The sequence below is a fragment of the Pseudophryne corroboree genome (genome assembly GCF_028390025.1).
Source record: "Pseudophryne corroboree isolate aPseCor3 chromosome 7 unlocalized genomic scaffold, aPseCor3.hap2 SUPER_7_unloc_9, whole genome shotgun sequence".
Lineage (NCBI taxonomy): Eukaryota > Metazoa > Chordata > Amphibia > Anura > Myobatrachidae > Pseudophryne > Pseudophryne corroboree.
The window spans coordinates 330,083-351,471 of NW_026967618.1; the positions used below are offsets into that span (position 1 = coordinate 330,083).

The 21,389-nt window shown below is 46.4% G+C and overlaps 1 protein-coding gene across 1 annotated transcript in view; it reads left to right on the top strand.

Moving 5' to 3' along the window:
* Positions 1-21,389, top strand: part of CDK15 (cyclin dependent kinase 15) — a gene marked incomplete at its 3' end in the record, with an annotated part of 538,867 nt that overhangs the window by 251,692 nt on the left and 265,786 nt on the right. Inside the window, exon 5 of the mRNA XM_063950471.1 lies at positions 13,959-14,038. Coding sequence (XP_063806541.1) covers positions 13,959-14,038 — 80 coding nt within the window. The remainder of the gene's footprint in view (positions 1-13,958; positions 14,039-21,389) is intronic.

Below are 21,389 nucleotides of genomic sequence, written 5' to 3' on the forward strand. Positions count from 1 at the left end.
GTCATTACATCTATAATACACCAGGATCAGTATGGCTTCATGCCAGGGAAATCCACGTCCATTAATTTGCGCAGGCTATACACTATCTTGCAGGCTCCCCATGACTTCCCCTCGGACGCGGTTGTGGTTTCACTGGATGCGGCTAAGGCATTCGACAGTGTCGAATGGCCATATCTATGGGGGGGTCATGACACGTATGGGCTTCGGCCCTAATTTTATACGATGGATCAAATTGCTGTATCAAAGCCCACGCGCCAGGATCTTGGTTAATGGCTATGTTTATTCCTCCTTTACTTTGACTCGGGGCACCAGACAGGGATGCCCCCTCTCCCCAGCCTGGTTTTCCATAGCCATCAAGCCCTTGGCTTGCTTGGAAGGATCGCACCCGGACATTGGGGGAGTTGACACGGGTCCATGTACTGACAAAATAGCCCTTTATGCAGACGACCTGTTACTTTTCTTACACGACTACAGTGTGGATATACAAAAGAGATTTTTCCCACGCACTCTGCTGGCTGTTAGTAAGAAGAACTATATACTATGTAATAATAGGAAATTTAGAGCTCTTCGTTACATATGTTTTGCAAAAAATATGATAAGCCTCCAGGCCACTTCACGGCTGCTCTATTACTGGAGGTCCCTAACTAAGCATAGGTCCAGGGCTTGGACCCCACAAAGTCGGCTCGGGCCCGACCACCCCAGGGCAGCACACCATTGAAATACTAAAGTGTTAATATGTGTTAAGAAAGAAGCAGAAGCTATGGGTTAGAAAGTGCTACAAAAATAAGGGTGTTAATAAAATACTCAAAAGAGTAATATTAGTGAAAAAATAGGAGTGTTACATAAGTGCTAAATAAATAATATGGCATGCTACCCCAAGGTGGCCCAGCCCCACCAGACCCGGGGGGTACCACTCCCCAAACCCATACACAGCATAATAACAATATCATCCACTATGGGTCATACAATTGCTTAATGTATGGCCACATGATAATGGCACATACAGAACATATCCAGATTGAGAGCTAGTTTACCTGGAGGCACCCCTGTATCCTCCAAATGGCACCACAGGACCCAGCATGCCCTCCTAATGCTGGCTCCATCTATGCCTCTCTGAACTGCAATAAATAGTGGAAAACTGCTCTAATCAAGCTGGTAACAATCCCCAGGTGCTGCGGGAGGGGGTTACTCTAGACAAGAAATACAAAAGGGATTTTTCCCACGCACTTTCTAACCCATAGCTTCTGCTTCTTTCTTAACACATATTAACACTTTAGTATTTCAATGGTGTGCTGCCCTGGGGTGGTCGGGCCTGAGCCGACTTTGTGGGGTCCAAGCCCTGGACCTATGCTTAGTTAGGGACCTCCAGTAATAGAGTAGCCGTGAAGTGGCCTGGAGGCTTATCATATTTTTTGCAAAACATATGTAACGAAGAGCTCTAAATTTCCTATTATTACATAGTATATAGTTCTTCTTACTAACAGCCAGCAGAGTGCGTGGGAAAAATCCCTTTTGTATTTCTTGTCTAGAGTAACCCCCTCCCGCAGCACCTGGGGATTGTTACCAGCTTGATTAGAGCAGTTTTCCACTATTTATTGCAGTTCAGAGAGGCATAGATGGAGCCAGCATTAGGAGGGCATGCTGGGTCCTGTGGTGCCATTTGGAGGATACAGGGGTGCCTCCAGGTAAACTAGCTCTCAATCTGGATATGTTCTGTATGTGCCATTATCATGTGGCCATACATTAAGCAATTGTATGACCCATAGTGGATGATATTGTTATTATGCTGTGTATGGGTTTGGGGAGTGGTACCCCCCGGGTCTGGTGGGGCTGGGCCACCTTGGGGTAGCATGCCATATTATTTATTTAGCACTTATGTAACACTCCTATTTTTTCACTAATATTACTCTTTTGAGTATTTTATTAACACCCTTATTTTGTAGCACTTTCTAACCCATAGCTTCTGCTTCTTTCTTAACACATATTAACACTTTAGTATTTCAATGGTGTGCTGCCCTGGGGTGGTCGGGCCTGAGCCGACTTTGTGGGGTCCAAGCCCTGGACCTATGCTTAGTTAGGGACCTCCAGTAATAGAGCAGCCGTGAAGTGGCCTGGAGGCTTATCATATTTTTTGCAAAACATATGTAACGAAGAGCTCTAAATTTCCTATTATTACATAGTATATAGTTCTTCTTACTAACAGCCAGCAGAGTGCGTGGGAAAAATCCCTTTTGTATTTCTTGTCTAGAGTAACCCCCTCCCGCAGCACCTGGGGATTGTTACCAGCTTGATTAGAGCAGTTTTCCACTATTTATTGCAGTTCAGAGAGGCATAGATGGAGCCAGCATTAGGAGGGCATGCTGGGTCCTGTGGTGCCATTTGGAGGATACAGGGGTGCCTCCAGGTAAACTAGCTCTCAATCTGGATATGTTCTGTATGTGCCATTATCATGTGGCCATACATTAAGCAATTGTATGACCCATAGTGGATGATATTGTTATTATGCTGTGTATGGGTTTGGGGAGTGGTACCCCCCGGGTCTGGTGGGGCTGGGCCACCTTGGGGTAGCATGCCATATTATTTATTTAGCACTTATGTAACACTCCTATTTTTTCACTAATATTACTCTTTTGAGTATTTTATTAACACCCTTATTTTTGTAGCACTTTCTAACCAATAGCTTCTGCTTCTTTCTTAACACATATTAACACTTTAGTATTTCAATGGTGTGCTGCCCTGGGGTGGTCGGGCCTGAGCCGACTTTGTGGGGTCCAAGCCCTGGACCTATGCTTAGTTAGGGACCTCCAGTAATAGAGCAGCCGTGAAGTGGCCTGGAGGCTTATCATATTTTTTGCAAAACATATGTAACGAAGAGCTCTAAATTTCCTATTATTACATAGTATATAGTTCTTCTTACTAACAGCCAGCAGAGTGCGTGGGAAAAATCCCTTTTGTATTTCTTGTCTAGAGTAACCCCCTCCCGCAGCACCTGGGGATTGTTACCAGCTTGATTAGAGCAGTTTTCCACTATTTATTACAGTGTGGATATGCCTGTAGTGTTGCAGGTCATAGGGACCTTTGGCGACTTTTCTGGTCTCCGCATAAACTGGTCCAAATCATCTATAATGCCCATTATGGGCTCTCCTCCCCGGGCTCCGAGGATTTCCCTGCCGCTGAGCTGGACAGGCCAGTTTAAATACCTTGAGATCCAGGTTACTAATGACCCTTCGGACTTTATATCCTTGAACCTTGACCCACTTGTACAGCTGATTGTACGCAAGTCAAGGGCTTGGTGTAAACTCCCGCTGACAATGACAGGTAGGGTTAGCCTTATTAAGATGATAGTTTTGCCCAAATTACTGTATGTTCTTTCGCAATCCCCTGTATACATATTCCCGGCCTTCTTCAAGAAATTAAACAGTATACTAACATCTCTGATATGGGCCAATAAAAGGCCTCGAATAAAGTTAAATACCCTCACTAGACAAAAAGTTGATGGCGGATTGGCCTTGCCTCACTTCCAACTATATTACTATGCGGCCCAGCTGGCACACATCAGTATCTGGTTGCGGGGAGGAGAGGAGGCCGGTCTGTGCTGGGCGTTTCTCCGATGTTACTACCCGGACCTTTCTCCAGCGCAGATTGTAGTGGGGGGGAGCGCCTCTCGGCTGTCCCCTCCTATTATTTTTCAAGCCATGAAGATTTGGCTAGCTTTGATGCGTATGCTTGGGTACGATAGTATGGACCCGGATACTCCCCTTTGGCACTCTGCATCATTCCATGAATTGGGGTCTCTGGAGGGGGGGTGGTGTGGGCCCCATATTCAGTAACTTCCATATTCCAGTTGTATAACAATGGTACAATGAAGTCCTTTCAGCAACTAAAGGAAGAGTTTGGTCTCCCAAACTCTTACTTTTATAGATTTTTACAGCTCAGGCACGCTTTACAATCACAGTTTGGGGATTCTCCCCCGGTGCTTCTCCCCTTCCCCATAAAGACCTTTCTATGCTCATTGGGTCGGGTCAAGGTGATCTCCTTCACTTACTCGTACCTTATAAAAACAATTCATGCAGACCCGCTCTCGAACCTTTGGGAACGCTGGGAGCGTGATCTGGGCCCCATGGATGTGGAGGACTGGGAGGTGGCACTGGGGAATTCGAGCCAGGTCACCAAATCACTACGGTTCCAACAAATCCAAATCTTTATATTGCATAGATCATATATGACACCGAACAGGCTGGCCAGATTTGGGGCTGGTGGCGCTGCCGCTTGTCCTAAGTGCGGGGCCGCTGGCGGATCATTCTGGCACCTGGTGTGGGAGTGTCCATCCTTGCAGGCGTTTTGGGCTGGGGTCGGGTCGATTCTGGAACATACGGGAATACCGAGAGGTATGCTGACTCCAAGATTTTGCATTCTGGGAGTGGGAGGAACTGACTCGGGGCCTAAGTGGGAGGACTTGTATGCACGTAGTATCTGCGCCCTTGCCAAGGTGTGCATTGCACGGACATGGATGGCTCCACATTCCCCTACGATGTCTTCATTTAAGGCCCTGGTGAATGACACAGTATTGAAGGATAGGTACATTTATATGAGATCTAATGCCCTCTCTAAACACGAAAAGATATGGTCCTCTTGGATTAACTCTATTTATTCCTCCCCTGCCCTTAGAACAGGGATGGGGAACCTTCGGCCCTCCAGCTGTTGTTGAACAACACATCCCAGCATGCCCTGCAACAGTTTTAGCATTGCCAAATAGGAAAACTGTAGCAAGGCATGCTGGTATGTGTAGTTCAACAACAGCTGGAGGGCCGAAGGTTCCCCATCCCTGCCTTAGAATTTAAAGATTAATAATTTAACCTAAATTACCGTACGCCTTTTACAACGGCCCGGTTGTCTGGGACTCGTGGGAACGAGCCAGGCTCTTCTCCCATATTCTACACTATAGGGATAATGCACCTCACCTCGCATAACTGTAGGAATCTAGGCTTGATGGAGTTGTTTTGTTTATGGTTTATACTACCTTTTTTTTTTTCTTTCTCTCGGGTGATTTGTAGGCTGTATTAGGCCTCATAGTTGGGGGGGTTTATCGCAGTATCTCGGGGAGAAAACAAGAAATGTTAGTATGTGTTTTGAATCTTGTTGGCAGACTTCAGAGAATCTGGTATCTGTGGGTTGACACTATATGGACCCGCGACTACTTGTTGTACCACGCATATACATATTTTGTTGAGAAGGATATGTCCATGCATATATTGTATAACAATAATTGAAGTTCCCAGTATACACTGAAATGTCTGCAATGATTTCATTCTTGTTGAATAAAAATACTCTATACAAAAAAAAAAAATCGGCTAACATGTCTATAATAAATCTGACACCAGAATTAATCAAAGATGACAATGAAAAAATTAATAATATATATGATGTAAGGAATAATAATGTCCTGGACTCAATAGAAGTCTCGGATTCAGGCCCGTATCAGAGAAAACCCTTATAGAAAAATTTGCACTGAAATATAGTAGGTACAGATATAATTAAGAATTTCTCTAAATAAAATGTTGCTATCTGTGGAAAGCATCCACCAGATAGATGGGGCTTACGAATCTTCCACCTCTTAAAAACCAGGTAGGCAGGTCAGATTTTTCGTCAGGTAGGAGAATGGTGCCGTGAAAGGACTGTAGGAGCGGACCCCCCCCCCCCCCTCCCGTGAGGGCTTGTTCACTTCCGGGATAAGCCCCATCGATCTGCCGGATCCTTTAGAAAAGTTGATCTCACTCTGTGTCGAGGTGGATCTTCGCATGCAGGAACGAGGTGGCGAACGTAGTCGGTCGGATCGATCCAGATTCCGGCTTCTCCCGCCTAAGCAAACAGTTACCCCGAGTCCGGACGAACCCATGCAAATCGACCGGTCCCGTCGTGAGGGTAAACTCTGCCTCTACTGTGGAGCCGCGGATCACTTTATCAAGTTCTGCAAGTCCCGTCCGGGAAATGGGCAGGCCTAGCTTGTTCCGGAGGAGTCAAGTTAGGGGTTTCATCTAAATCTTCTCCGACAGTGGATTGTTTACTCTCCGTGTCTCTGTTTTTTGAGTCTATAGCCAAACCTGTTAAGGCCCTGCTGGACTCTGGGGCTGCAGGGAATTTTGTTTCTCTTTCTTGTGTTCAGAGTCTGGGTTTACAGTTACAGTCTGTCAAACGACCTATAACGTTGACTGCCATCATTGGTACCAAAATATCTAATGGTCTTATTACAAGTCGCACAGAGCCAATCAAGCTGCAGGTTGGAGCTCTGCATCAAGAACATTTGGAGTTTCTAGTAATTCCGGAGATGCCTCACGATCTTGTTCTTGGTCTACCTTTGGCTTAAAATTTACAACCCTCACGTCGACTGGAAATCGTCACAAATATTGTCCTGGAGTTCGTTTTGTCACTCTAGTTGTCTCTACTCCTGTTTACCCGCTCCGTGCATCTTCCAAGTCGGATGAGGAGCTCATTCCGGAGGCCTATCGGGAGTTCACAGATGTGTTCTCGGAACAGGCGGCCGATCAGTTACCACCCCATAGACCGTGGGACTGTCCCATAGAGCTTATCCCAGGGAAAATGCCGCCCCGGGACGCACATATCCCTTGTCATTACCCGAGACCCAAGCTATGTCGGACTATATCAAATCTAATCTACTGAAAGGATTCATTCGCCCCTCTACCTCCCCGGCTGGAGCAGGTTTCTTTTTCGTGAAGAAGAAGGACAGGGGGTTAAGACCATGTATTGATTATCGTGGCTTAAACGATATCACCGTTAAGAACAAATACCCTTTGCCGCTAATTACTGAGCTATTTGATACGGTTCGTGGAGCCCACGTCTTCACTAAGCTCGATTTAAGAGGAGCCTATAATCTGATACATATCCGACAGGGGGACGAATGGAAGACGGCCTTCAATACCAGGGACGGGCATTACGAATATCTGGTAATGCTGTTTGGCCTCAGCAATGCCCCTGCCGTTTTTCAGGGATTTGTAAATGAAATCTTCCGAGATATGTTATACCAAAGCGTAGTGGTGTACTTGGATGACATTCTGATATTTTCTAAGAATCTTGCAGAGCACAGAGTACAGGTCAAAGAAGTACTTCTTTGCTTACGAAAAAATCGTCTCTACGGCAAGATTTCCAAATGTATCTTTGAGGTCCCTTCGATTCCGTTCCTCGGTTATGTCATCTCGGGTACGGAGCTTCGCATGGATCCGGAGAAACTCACTGCCATTCGGGACTGGACTCAGCCTCTCTCCTTGAAAGCGGTACAAAGATTCCTGGGCTTTGCAAATTACTACCGGAAATTCATTAAGGGATTTTCTACCATCATTGCACCTATTACTGCCCTAACCAAAAAGGGGTCTGACCCAAGTCTCTGGTCTTCCGAAGCTGTAGAAGCGTTTGCCCGGTTGAAATCAGCCTTTATGCCTGCTCCGGTACTCCAACAACCGAATTTCTCAAAACCATTCTTCTTGGAAGTCGATGCTTCCTCAGTAGGTATCGGTGCCGTCCTTTCACAGTACTCTTCTGATGGGAAGTTACATCCATGTGGTTTCCATTCTCGTAAGTTCTCTCCTGCTGAACGAAACTACACCATTGGAGATCAGGAACTTTTAGCAATAAAATCTGCCCTAAAAGAATGGAGGTACTTATTGGAAGGTGCTAAACACCTAATTACTATTTACACCGATCACAAGAACTTGTTGTATATCAAGACGGCCCAGTGCTTGAATCCCCGTCAAGCTAGATGGGCGCTCTTCTTCACTCGGTTCTCGTTCGTTATTAAGTACCGGGCCGGGACTCTTAACGCTAAGGCTGATGCTCTGTCTCATTCTTTAACAGCCTCGGATGAGGAGAATTCCTTTGAAAAGAGCTTAATTCTCAGTCCAGTCTCTTTCAGCAGCTCCCACCTCTCTGGGTCCTCCTCCTGGGAGAATGTCTGTACCAGTTGAATTTCGACCAAAGTTACTGCAGTGGGCTCATATCTCCAAGTTTTCCGTTCATCCTGGAGTTAAAAAAATGTGTGAATTTCTACGAAGGTCATATTGGTGGGACACCATGAAGAAGGATATACAAGATTATGTCAATTCATGTCCACAATGTGCTCAGCACAAAACTCTTCGTCTGCCTCCTGCGGGGTTGCTTCGTCCACTGTCCATTCCTAATAAACCCTGGACCCATATTTCTATGGACTTTATTACCAAATTACCTCTCTCCAAGGGTTACAATACCATCTGGGTGATTATTGACCGCTTTTCAAAAATGGCACATTTTGTTCCGTTGACCGGTTTACCCACGGCTCCCAAGTTGGCTTTACTATTTATTCGCGAACACTTCCGCCTACATAGTCTCTGATCGAGGGGTACAGTTCACTGCAAGATTTTGTAGGGCTCTCTGCTCAGCCTTACAAATAAAACTCAAGTTCTCATCTGCTTACCATCCACAAGCCAATGGGCAAACTGAACGTGTCAATCAAGATTTAGAGACTTTTCTCCGCGTTTATCTCTCTCCCTCACAGGACGATTGGGTGGAACTGTTACCCTGGGCCGAGTTTGCCCATAATCATCTGTACCACTCTTCCACGGGTGAGTCCCCATTCTTCATTAACTACGGATTCTATCCACGAGTCCCAGAATTACCAATTTTTCCTTCGGAGGATGTTCCTGCTGCAGCTTCCACTCTCCGGCACTTCAGTCAAATCTGGAGTAGGGTTCATGCTAATCTCAAGAAAATCTCTGGTCGCTACAAATTCTTTGCGGATAGAAAACGGCGAGCAGCTCCTCAATACAAAGTTGGTGACAGGGTATGGCTCTCTACCCGCAATCTTCATTTAAGAGTACCCGCTATGAAGTTTGCTCCGAGGTTCATCGGTCCTTACCCCGTTTTGCAAGTCCTGAACCCTGTTGTCTGCAAATTGGGATTGCCTTCCCACTTTTGGGTACCAAATTCTTTCCATGTTTCTCTCCTTCGTCCCTTCATTTTAAATCGGTTTCATTCGGAGTCTCCTAGCCCAACCTCGGTAAAGACTGAAGCTGGAACAGAATTTGAATTCAAAACTATTCTTGACTCTCGTTATCTTCACAAGAATTTTCAGTAGCTGGTAGAATGGAAAGGTTTTGGTCCTGAGGAGAGGAGCTGGGTCAAAGCTTCTGAAGTCACTGCTCCCCGACTAGTCCGGATCTTTCATTCTAAACATCCAACGAAACCAGGAAAGTGTCCAGGGGCCACTCCTAGAGGAGGGGGGTACTGTCACACTCGCGGCGCTGCGGCTGTCGTGCTTACCGCTCCGGGCGCGCTGGGTCTCCCGGCGGTCGTCACCCCCGGTGGGCTCCGGGTCATTGCGTCTTGCTGGCGCTGTCTCCGGCGGGTTCCCGGGGTGTGGGCGCCGCCATTGCACCCGGCATCCACGAGAGCGTGGTGAGCGGGTGACGTCATCGGCCCCTTCCGCCAATCGGGAGAAGGCGGGAAGTTCAAAGGCAGACGCCGTACAGAGCCCCGGCGCCTGAGTATCGTCTTTCCAATGATCACCAGTGCTAGCAGCGTTCAGCGTGTTCTCAAGCTGAACGTCTCCTGTGTTCCAGCGTTACAGAGTATCTTTCAGTGGGACATTCCCTGTGCTACCAGTGTTACAGTGTATCTTTCAGTGGAACCTTCCCTGTGCTACCAGCGTTACAGTGTATCACTCAGTGGAACCTTCCCTGTGCTACCAGCGTTACAGTGTATCACTCAGTGGAACCTTCCCTGTGCTACCAGCGTTACAGTGTATCACTCAGTGGAACCTTCCCTGTGCTACCAGCGTTACAGTGTATCTTTCAGTGGAACCTTCCCTGTGCTACCAGCGTTACAGTGTATCACTCAGTGGGACATTCTCTGCATTACCAGCGTTACAGTGTATCTCTCAGAGGGACACCTCCTGTGCTTCCAGTATTACAGGGTATCCCTAAGTGGAACGCCTCCCAAACTTCCAGAGTTACACTGAATATCAAATCCTCATTTATTTCTTCAGCATCACTTACAAGTTCTTCATTCTCCTGTGTGCTTCAACATCGTTCTCAAATCTTCATTCATCTCTTCAGCATCTCTCACAAGTTCTTCATTCTCCTGTGTGCTTCAACATCGTTCTCAAATCTTCATTCATCTCTTCAGCATCGCTCACAAGTTCTTCATTCTTCTGTGTGCTTCAACATTGTTCTCAAATCTTCAATCATTTCTTCAACATCGCTCACAAGTTCTTCATTCTTCTGGGTACTTCAGCATCGCCCCCAAGCCTTGGCCACAACTAATTCTTTAGCATTACACGTCGGTTACAATGGCTGAGTTCTGCATGAGGAAAACCTACATCCGGCCATCCCTGCTCCGGCCCAGCTGTGGTTCCTCTTCCGGATCATCGGAAGAACCCCCGAGTTCTCAACACTCCCAACCCAGGTCAGTGACACAGCATTTCTCTACTATCGTGTTTAGTCACTTTATTCCTTGATTGCAGTTTAATGCCTTTAATTTTGTCTGCAAATATGGTATCTGTTTACTACTCAGGTATCGATTTAACAGTTTGGTGACCTTTGATTACTACTCAACTTAATCTAAGTGAAGAGATTTGGACTTCTCTATAATATCTTGTTTGACCACCCCCGGTCCCAATAATACAAAAACTCTGTACTGGTCAGGGGAAATGGGGCCATGACAACTCAGTGTCTACCAACTTTCCGAACACTCTTTGAAATAAAGAGACCAGAACATTTTAACATTTTTTTGTAATTCTTTATTCTTTCATGGATCTTTTGGATGGGCGATTATGGTTTAATGTTATTATTAAAAGCTCTGTTTTAAATATTCCTTAATTCACATTATCTAACTAGCTACTTTTGAACAAGAGTGCGCCCACACAAGAGCCTTCTTTTCTCTCCCATTGTTAAGAGGATGGACACTGGACAGAGAGGTCAGCTCAGCAGCACTGGAGAGGATGGACACTGGACAGATAGGTCATCTCAGAAGTCCTGGAGAGGATGGACACTGGACAGAGAGGACAGCTCAGCAGCACTGGAGAGGATGGACACAGGACAGATAGGACAGCTCAGCAGCACTGGAGTGGATGGACACTGGACAGAGAGGTCATCTCAGAAGTCCTGGAGAGGATGGACACTGGACAGAGAGGTCAGCTCAGCAGCACTGGAGAGGATGGACACTGGACAGAGAGGACAGCTCAGCAGCACTGGAGAGGATGGACACTGGACAGATAGGACAGCTCAGCAGCACTGGAGAGAATGGACACTGAACAGATAGGACAGCTCAGCGGCACTGGAGAGGATGGACACTGGACAGATAGGACAGCTCAGCAGCACTGGAGAGGATGGACACTGGACAGATAGGACAGCTCAGCAGCACTGGAGAGGATGGACACTGGACAGATAGGACAGCTCAGCAGCACTGGAGTGGATGGACACTGGACAGAGAGGACAGCTCAGCAGCACTGGAGAGGATGGACACTGGACAGATAGGACAGCTCAGCAGCACTGGAGAGGATGGACACTGGACAGATAGGACAGCTCAGCAGCACTGGAGTGGATGGACACTGGACAGATAGGACAGGTCAGCGGCACTGGAGAGGATGGACACTGGACAGATAGGACAGCTCAGCGGCACTGGAGAGGATGGACACTGGACAGATAGGTCAGCTCAGCAGCACTGGAGAGGATGGACACTGGACAGATAGGACAGCTCAGCAGCACTGGAGTGGATGGACACTGGACAGATAGGACAGCTCAGCAGCACTGGAGAGGATGGACACTGGACAGATAGGACAGCTCAGCAGCACTGGAGAGGATGGACACTGGACAGATAGGACAGCTCAGCAGCACTGGAGAGGATGGACACTGGACAGAGAGGTCAGCTCAGCAGCACTGGAGTGGATGGACACTGGACAGAGAGGTCAGCTCAGCAGCACTGGAGTGGATGGACACTGGACAGAGAGGTCAGCTCAGCAGCACTGGAGTGGATGGACACTGGACAGAGAGGTCAGCTTAGCAGCACTGGAGTGGATGGACACTGGACAGATAGGACAGCTCAGCAGCACTGGAGTGGATGGACACTGGACAGATAGGACAGCTCAGCAGCACTGGAGAGGATGGACACTGGACAGATAGGACAGCTCAGCAGCACTGGAGAGGATGGACACTGGACAGATAGGACAGCTCAGCAGCACTGGAGAGGATGGACACTGGACAGATAGGACAGCTCAGCAGCACTGGAGTGGATGGACACTGGACAGATAGGATAGCTCAGCAGCACTGGAGAGGATGGACACTGGACAGATAGGACAGCTCAGCAGCACTGGAGAGGATGGACACTGGACAGATAGGACAGCTCAGCAGCACTGGAGAGGATGGACACTGGACAGAGAGGTCAGCTCAGCAGCACTGGAGAGGATGGACACTGGACAGAGAGGTCAGCTCAGCAGCACTGGAGTGGATGGACACTGGACAGAGAGGTCAGCTCAGCAGCACTGGAGTGGATGGACACTGGACAGAGAGGTCAGCTCAGCAGCACTGGAGAGGATGGACACTGGACAGAGAGGTCAGCTCAGCAGCACTGGAGTGGATGGACACTGGACAGAGAGGTCAGCTCAGCAGCACTGGAGTGGATGGACACTGGACAGAGAGGTCAGCTCAGCAGCACTGGAGAGGATGGACACTGGACAGAGAGGTCAGCTCAGCAGCACTGGAGAGGATGGACACTGGACAGAGAGGTCAGCTCAGCGGCACTGGAGAGGATGGACACTGGACAGAGAGGTCAGCTCAGCAGCACTGGAGAGGATGGACACTGGACAGAGAGGTCTGCTCAGCAGCACTGGAGTGGATGGACACTGGACAGATAGGACAGCTCAGCAGCACTGGAGAGGATGGACACTGGACAGATAGGACAGCTCAGCAGCACTGGAGAGGATGGACACTGGACAGATAGGACAGCTCAGCAGCACTGGAGAGGATGGGCACTGGACAGAGAGGTCAGCTCAGCAGCACTGGAGTGGATGGACACTGGACAGAGAGGTCAGCTCAGCAGCACTGGAGTGGATGGACACTGGACAGAGAGGTCAGCTCAGCAGCACTGGAGTGGATGGACACTGGACAGAGAGGTCAGCTTAGCAGCACTGGAGTGGATATTCGGTTCATCTGGAGAGGGCATGGAGTCAGCACAGATGGCAGCAGCACACAGCTCTCCGATGTCTGATGTGAATTGGCGCCTGAATCACCGCTGCAGCGACTTCTATCGAATCGAAAACCCACAACAATCCAAAGTCGGAATGATGACGATTTTGTCTCGATTTGGAATCCGGGTAAGGCGGGAAAACCTGAGCCGATGTTCAGATTCCCTGAAGTTTGGGTGGTCTGTTTCCAGAAAACCGAGCCCGCTCATCTCTAGTTGGTAGTGTTCATTTATTTACAACTGGTAACAAGCCGTAGTAAATAGGAATCGCAGGGTCTCCATCATGATCAATATTGTGGTGATTTTTGTACTTGGTCTACGTAGCTCAGAGCTGGCCAAGCAGATCTCCAGGTGGCTTTCATGCAGCCAGACCTGGCCAACAGGCCATGGGCCAGTCTGGTATTTTCCAGAAGTGTCACTTGGCCTGTCCAGCCCTGGTGCAATGGGGAGATAATAGAAGACGCCATTCAGTTATATTACCTTCAGATGGCTATTTGTGTGTCACAGAGGTGAGGGACCTGTGACATACCGGCTGTTGTGGAGCCATCAGTTCCGGCGTGCTCAGGTAGCTGGATGTTGGAACCTGTGGCCCCGCATCAGTTGGCAAGTCATAGGCTTTGTAATCCTGCTGTAGGGGATGAACAGAACATTGGGGCAGTGACACTACAGACCAGGACCGGGGCAGCTTTATGGGTGGTCAGATAAAGTAATACATTGTTTATTTGCTTTCTCAGGATTAATGGACAACTCGTTGCTTTGAAAGTCATCAGTATGAAAGCAGAGGAAGGCGTGCCCTTTACTGCAATCCGAGAAGGTAACCTATAGAGTCCAGCGTATGCTATATATATTTATATTATATGTAATTATTACTGTATACATAGTATCATTCTGTGTAACCCTTTCCATACATTTATATTACAGGTAATTACTGTAATTACTGTATACATAGTATCATTCTGTGCAACTCTTTCCATACATTTATATTATAGGTAATTACTGTATCATTCTGTGTAACCCTTTCCATACATTTATATTATAGGTAATTATTACTGTATACATAGTATCATTCTGTGTAACCCTTTCCATACATTTATATTATAGGTAATTGTGGCCGGAGAGCCCCAGCCACGAGGCAAATGGCCGCCTGCGGCACTGAAGGGGTTAACCCCTAGTGCCCGGCGCCATTTTTAAAGACAAAGGGGCGCTTGGCGCCAAATTTGAATTGTATTGTGGGCGCTAGGCGCCGTGTTTTATTAATGTAAAAAATTGTATTCTTTTTTTTAAACTGTGCCGTGGTCCCGGACCCCTCCGGAGACCACGGCAGTGAGGACAGCCCCCCGGCGCGCTCAGCAGAGTGTGCGCGCCGGGGGAGAGGAGGCAGCCGCTGACCGCCGGAGTCCGGGAGCTCCGCTCCCGGCAGCAGTCAGTGTAGCCCCGGGCGCACTGGAGTGTGCGCGCCGGGGAGAAGGGTGAGCGCTGCGGCTGGGAGCTCGGCTCCCGCTGCAGTGCTCTCTGTGAGAGCCGCCGCTGGGGGCTGGGAGCTCTGCTCCCGGCGCCTCAGCCCAGCACGGGTGGCCAGCCGCAGCAGCCGGGACGGACGTCCCGGGCTGCTAGCCGGCGAGGGGGGTGCGCTGCAGCCCGGCTCCCCGCCGAACGCTGCAGCGAGGCCACCAGACAGGCGCCGCTCATGGGGGACCGGGCTAGCCGGCTCCCTAGCGGCGTGGGTGAAAGTAGGCTGCCCAGCAGGATGGTGAGCGCTGGGGTCCGGGAGCTACGCTCCCGGCGCCTCAGCGCTGAAACAAAGCCAGAGTCACGGCGGCCGGGACAAGTGTCCCGGGCCGCCGGGCTTAGGTACAGGGGGGTGCGCCGCTGCGTGCGGCGAGGCCACAAAGGTAGTGCCACCCTGGGGGGACAGGGAGAGCCAGCTCCCTGGAACCCCAGAGGCAGGAAGGCAGGCTGCAGGATGGGGGAAGCCAGCCCCATACCTTTAGCACTGAGAGGGAGAGCCCTAGCAGCCAGGCTGCAGGGCTAGGGAAGGCACTGCAGTGCCTGAGTATGTAGAGTCTGTGCAAGGCACAGGCTCAGCAATGTACAGTGTGATTTTAAATGTAATATATTTAAAGAGAAAGTGCACTTACTTGATTGTGTGTCCCAGGAGGGGGGAATCCATAGCTGTGCAGGCTGATGGATTCTCCCAGACCCTTTCCCCAAAAACGGAATGTTTTCCCATCCAGCCTCACAGTTCCAAAGGGTACAGGGAGAAAGAGAAGCAGCTTAGCTATAAAACAAGCTGAGTGGTTTCTTGGAGCTCCATGGAGATCAGCCGTAGTGCCAAGAAACCTGGGCCGGGGAGCCAGGCTGCCCAGCTCTGGAGCCCAAATCCAGGCTGCAGGCAGTGAGAGGGGTCCCGGGCAGGTTTCTGGAAGTCAGTTTAGGAGGGAAAAACTTCCCCCCAGCCAGACTGAACGGCACCGTGGGAGTATCCTGAATCTCCAAGATAGGAGGGTCAAAGGAGACCGACCACTCCCCACTGTCCATAGGGAACAATGTAAAGGTGTGCATGAGACCAGAGCATGCACAGCTCATGGGTAAACATTGATTGGTTGTACACCACAGGGCGGGCTTACCCCCTGTGGTAAGGGGTCTTGGAGAGGGATAAAAGAAGGGCAGTTGGCCCATAGGATTGTGTATTGTAACATCTTCTTCTGCTGAAAAGATCTTGATTGTATGCTGTTGCCCCTAGCAATAGGGAGGAGCCTTTTTAAAGGTTATTTGAGCAATAAACACCTTTGCCTCAAGAAGACTGCTTCATCTTGTGACCAACAGGGTTAGGCCAAACCTAGCCCCGTTCTCCGGCTGTCCAGGGAAGCACCTGACGTCTCCAAGCTCCGCCTTCCGCCAGCTACCGGTAGAGGCCTAGCAAGTGGCTAGTGGGGATTCGTCGACACCACACAGGTGTGGTAAAGCAGTGCGTCGGCACATACAGAGCAGAACCGTGGTTCCAAACGCCACGGCAGGTTAGGAGTTTGGTGGTGGCAGCAAGAACCCGCCCACAACGCAGTGGGTGGAGTCAGTAACAGGCGGTTACTGACGGTAAGCGGGAATCCCCTATGTGGTCAGGCCTCGTGCGGCTTGACCTTCCATTCTGTGCGCAGTCGACGGGACGCGGCAAGCGGCGAGTGCTTCCGTACGGTATCGTCCTGTCACAGTAATTATTACTGTATACATAGTATCATTCTGTGTAACCCTTTCCATACATTTATATTATAGGTAATTACTGTATCATTCTGTGTAACCCTTTCCATACATTTATATTAGAGGTAATTACTGCATCATTCTGTGTAACCCTTTCCATACATTTATATTATATGTAATTACTGTATCATTCTGTGTAACCCTTTCCATACATTTATATTAGAGGTAATTACTGCATCATTCTGTGTAACCCTTTCCATACATTTATATTATATGTAATTATTACTGTATACATAGTATCATTCTGTGTAACCCTTTCCATACATTTATATTATAGGCAATTACTGTATCATTCTGTGTAACCCTTTCCATACATTTATATTAGAGGTAATTACTGCATCATTCTGTCTAACCCTTTCCATAAGGTAATTATTACTGTATACATAGTATCATTCTGTGTAACCCTTTCCATACATTTATATTATATGTAATTACTGCATCATTCTGTGTAACCCTTTCCATACATTTATATTATAGGTAATTATTACTGTATACATAGTATCATTCTGTGTAACCCTTTCCATACATTTATATTATAGGCAATTACTGTATAATTCTGTGTAACCCTTTCCATACATTTATATTATATGTAATTATTACTGTATACATAGTATCATTCTGTGTAACCCTTTCCATACATTTATATTACAGGTAATTACTGTATACATAGTATCATTCTGTGCAACTCTTTCCATACATTTTTATTATAGGTAATTATTACTGTATACATAGTATCATTCTGTGTAACCCTTTCCATACATTTATATTACAGGTAATTACTGTATAATTCTGTGTAACCCTTTCCATACATTTATATTACAGGTAATTACTGTATACATAGTATCATTCTGTGTAACCCTTTCCATACATTTATATTATAGGTAATTACTGTATCATTCTGTGTAACCCTTTCCATACATTTATATTATAGGTAATTACTGTATCTTTCTGTGTAACCCTTTCCATACATTTATATTATAGGTAATTACTGTATCATTCTGTGTAACCCTTTCCATACATTTATATTATAGGTAATTACTGTATCATTCTGTGTAACCCTTTCCATACATTTATATTACAGGTAATTATTGTATACATAGTATCTTTCTGTGTAACCCTTTCCATACATTTATATTAGAGGTAATTACTGTATCATTCTGTGTAACCCTTTCCATACATTTATATTATAGGTAATTACTGTATCTTTCTGTGTAACCCTTTCCATACATTTATATTAGAGGTAATTACTGTATCATTCTGTGTAACCCTTTCCATACATTTATATTAGAGCTAATTACTGTATCATTCTGTGTAACCCTTTCCATATATTTATATTAGAGGTAATTACTGTATCATTCTGTGTAACCCTTTCCATACATTTATATTACAGGTAATTATTGTATACATAGTATCTTTCTGTGTAACCCTTTCCATACATTTATATTAGAGGTAATTACTGTATCATTCTGTGTAACCCTTTCCATACATTTATATTAGAGGTAATTACTGTATCATTCTGTGTAACCCTTTCCATACATTTATATTAGAGGTAATTACTGTATCATTCTGTGTAACCCTTTCCATACATTTATATTACACGTAATTACTGTATCATTCTGTGTAACCCTTTCCATACATTTATATTACACGTAATTACTGTATCATTCTGTGTAACCCTTTCCATACATTTATATTACACGTGAATTTTACCATGAATGGTAAAAACAACAGGCGCTGTAACTGGGCTGGTTTTCTAAGCCGCTGTTGGAAAAGGGGTGATAGTCGTTCACCCCAATAGCATAAATATGAACAAAACAAGAAATACCAACTGCGCTAACATATAAATTAAATTTTTATATTAATTAAAATCAATATCACAAATACACATACACATAAACATACTAGAATGATATAATACGACACTGATAATAACAAGAAATAATATTAAAACTGAGCCTTAGTAAGCCACTCTCTGACAGTGATTATTCACTTGGGGCAGTCTTTATGCAAAATAGCCGATATGTACAACTGATTGTTGGAGGGTTCTGCAACGCATGCGTTGATGTAAATAAAGGCGTCCAGGTGATGGAGAATATTTACCAGGTCCCTGGTGATGATTCAGCCGGGTATCCCACCTAGCGGGGTTCTGGAGCAATCTCTCTATCCCACGCAATGAAGATGATGGTTCTCCCTTTATTAATGTCCACACCAAAGGTCTTTGATAAAGCTGCCAAGTGACAGTGAAACGCGTTAGGGGGCCACACCTCTGACCAGGGCATTTCTGAGGATTCCTGCAGGCGATACACAGGACTTTGTTTCCACCAGGAGAATCCAGTCCCTTTGGTGTGGACATTAATAAAGGGAGAACCATCATCTTCATTGCGTGGGATAGAGAGATTGCTCCAGAACCCCGCTAGGTGGGATACCCGGCTGAATCATCACCAGGGACCTGGTAAATATTCTCCATCACCTGGACGCCTTTATTTACATCAACGCATGCGTTGCAGAACCCTCCAACAATCAGTTGTACATATCGGCTATTTTGCATAAAGACTGCCCCAAGTGAATAATCACTGTCAGAGAGTGGCTTACTAAGGCTCAGTTTTAATATTATTTCTTGTTATTATCAGTGTCGTATTATATCATTCTAGTATGTTTATGTGTATGTGTATTTGTGATATTGATTTTAATTAATATAAAAATTTAATTTATATGTTAGCGCAGTTGGTATTTCTTGTTTTGTTCATATTTATATTACACGTAATTACTGCATCATTCTGTGTAACCCTTTCCATACATTTATATTACACGTAATTACTGTATCATTCTGTGTAACCCTTTCCATACATTTATATTACACGTAATTACTGTATCATTCTGTGTAACCCTTTCCATACATTTATATTAGAGGTAATTACTGCATCATTCTGTGTAACCCTTTCCATACATTTATATTAGAGGTAATTACTGCATCATTCTGTGTAACCCTTTCCATACATTTATATTACAGGTAATTACTGCATCATTCTGTGTAACCCTTTCCATACATTTATATACAGCTTGTATAAAGTAAAAAGGGAGACATAAAATAGTGGCATACTATGCGACCTTCCATGCAATTACCTATTACAGGTTGAGTATCCCTTATCCAAAATTCTAAATCACACATTTTTGGTTCCCCTACTGAGATAATGACACATTTATTTATGTGTGTGTGTATATATATATATATATTTCTCTGGCTGGGTCCACAGGATTATCCACAGGATAGCATTGGGATATTGTCGAGCGACAGTGAAAATGGCACCAACACGGTCACGAGCTTTCTGGCCTCCCAGGATGCATTGGGGCCTCCACTATATAGTCCCTCCCACTGACTCAGTCAGATCAGTTTTTTGCTTGGTGCGGCAGGAAGCCGCATGGTCACAGGGCTGCTGTGAATAAAGCAGCCTAAAGCTTTTATTATTTTATTATTTATAGACTTACTGTATTGTTTTTTTTTGAGCGTCTTCTCTTAACAGCGTCTTAAACGCATATTAGAAAGAGTCGCTCCAACAACTCCCCACCGGGTCGCAACAACGCTTACCTTCGGGTATCAGTGCTGTCTCGACGGGCGTCTGTGTCGGATGTTCTAGCAGGTCCAGCAGACGTAACCAGGCTGTGGCCGGAGCATGGGGAGACGGTGAGTCTATGGATTTCCTCTTACTAGAGGGGTCAGGACACAGCTACACTGATTTGGTGGAGACTACAAACAGTGTGTTGATGCGCCGAACATCTCGAGTGTGACAGCGCTACGCTCCGGGGATCATAGGCGCCAGGACTAGGTAGAGGCCGCGATCCTGGGAGTTTAAGTCAACAGGGGGTTTCAGACGCTCTCCTGGCCGCCCATCCTCCGAGTTCACGGCCAGTTCCCGCGTGTCTCTCGTTTCATGAACTAAATGACCTCACTTCCGGCTCAGACGCTACCACGAGGGTACTCGGTCGCAGCTTAGACGTTGCGGTTGTGTACACTGGAGATAAACCCACCCAGACCGAGTCGCAGGCCTTAGCGTCTGCATACACGTGGAGTCGCTCAGCGTCCGTGTCCGTTGGTGATCGTCCGTGTCCGTTATCCGTTATCAAGAGCGGCAGTGTACACCAGTAGCGTCTGAATCCACTCAGCGTCTTACGAGCGTATTTGCTTGGATATGGAAGTGTGGTGAGTCTCCCTGTATCCCGCTCCCTGGAGGCAGGGTATACAGTACTAAAAATTCTCTCTACTTCTTAGTATGCATTGGTAATTTTTAGTACCTATTGCATATGAGACCTGTATATTACTGTGTTTTCTGCATGTTATGTTGAAAAAGAACCAGTTAAACAGAAGTACAAATTTCCTACTTATGTATAAGTTATTATGGAGGTTGTATTCTCATATGACAATGTCTAATGCTTTAACATGTGACTGACTGCTAGTATGTGTGCTGACTTTTCTGTGTAATGTCAGTCCTGTTCTGACCCTCAAATCAGGTGCACTGTGGTCAGATTGATTTCACCTCTATATACTGATTATAGGGTGTTCTTCAGTCACAAAATTGTGTAGTCAATAACAGGTTAATACCATGTCTGTGAGCGGCAAAAGTGATGAGGAGAATTTGTCAAGCACTCCCATAGCCCTAACATGCTTATCTTGTAAGTCAGGGGTAATTGATGTGATTCAATTAGTCACTTATGAGGGTTTGTGTGCAAACTGTTTCGCTTTTCAGCGAAGTAAAAAACAGGAGTTGGTTCAACCAGCAAACAAAGCCACCATGAAATATGTTCGCAAAGACTCTGTCTTCAATAGCGGACAGGTTAGCTCCGGTAGCACCACCTCAAGGGTTAGGTGACACTATGAACCCATACATGCAGCTCCCTTCCTATGGTTTGGTTCC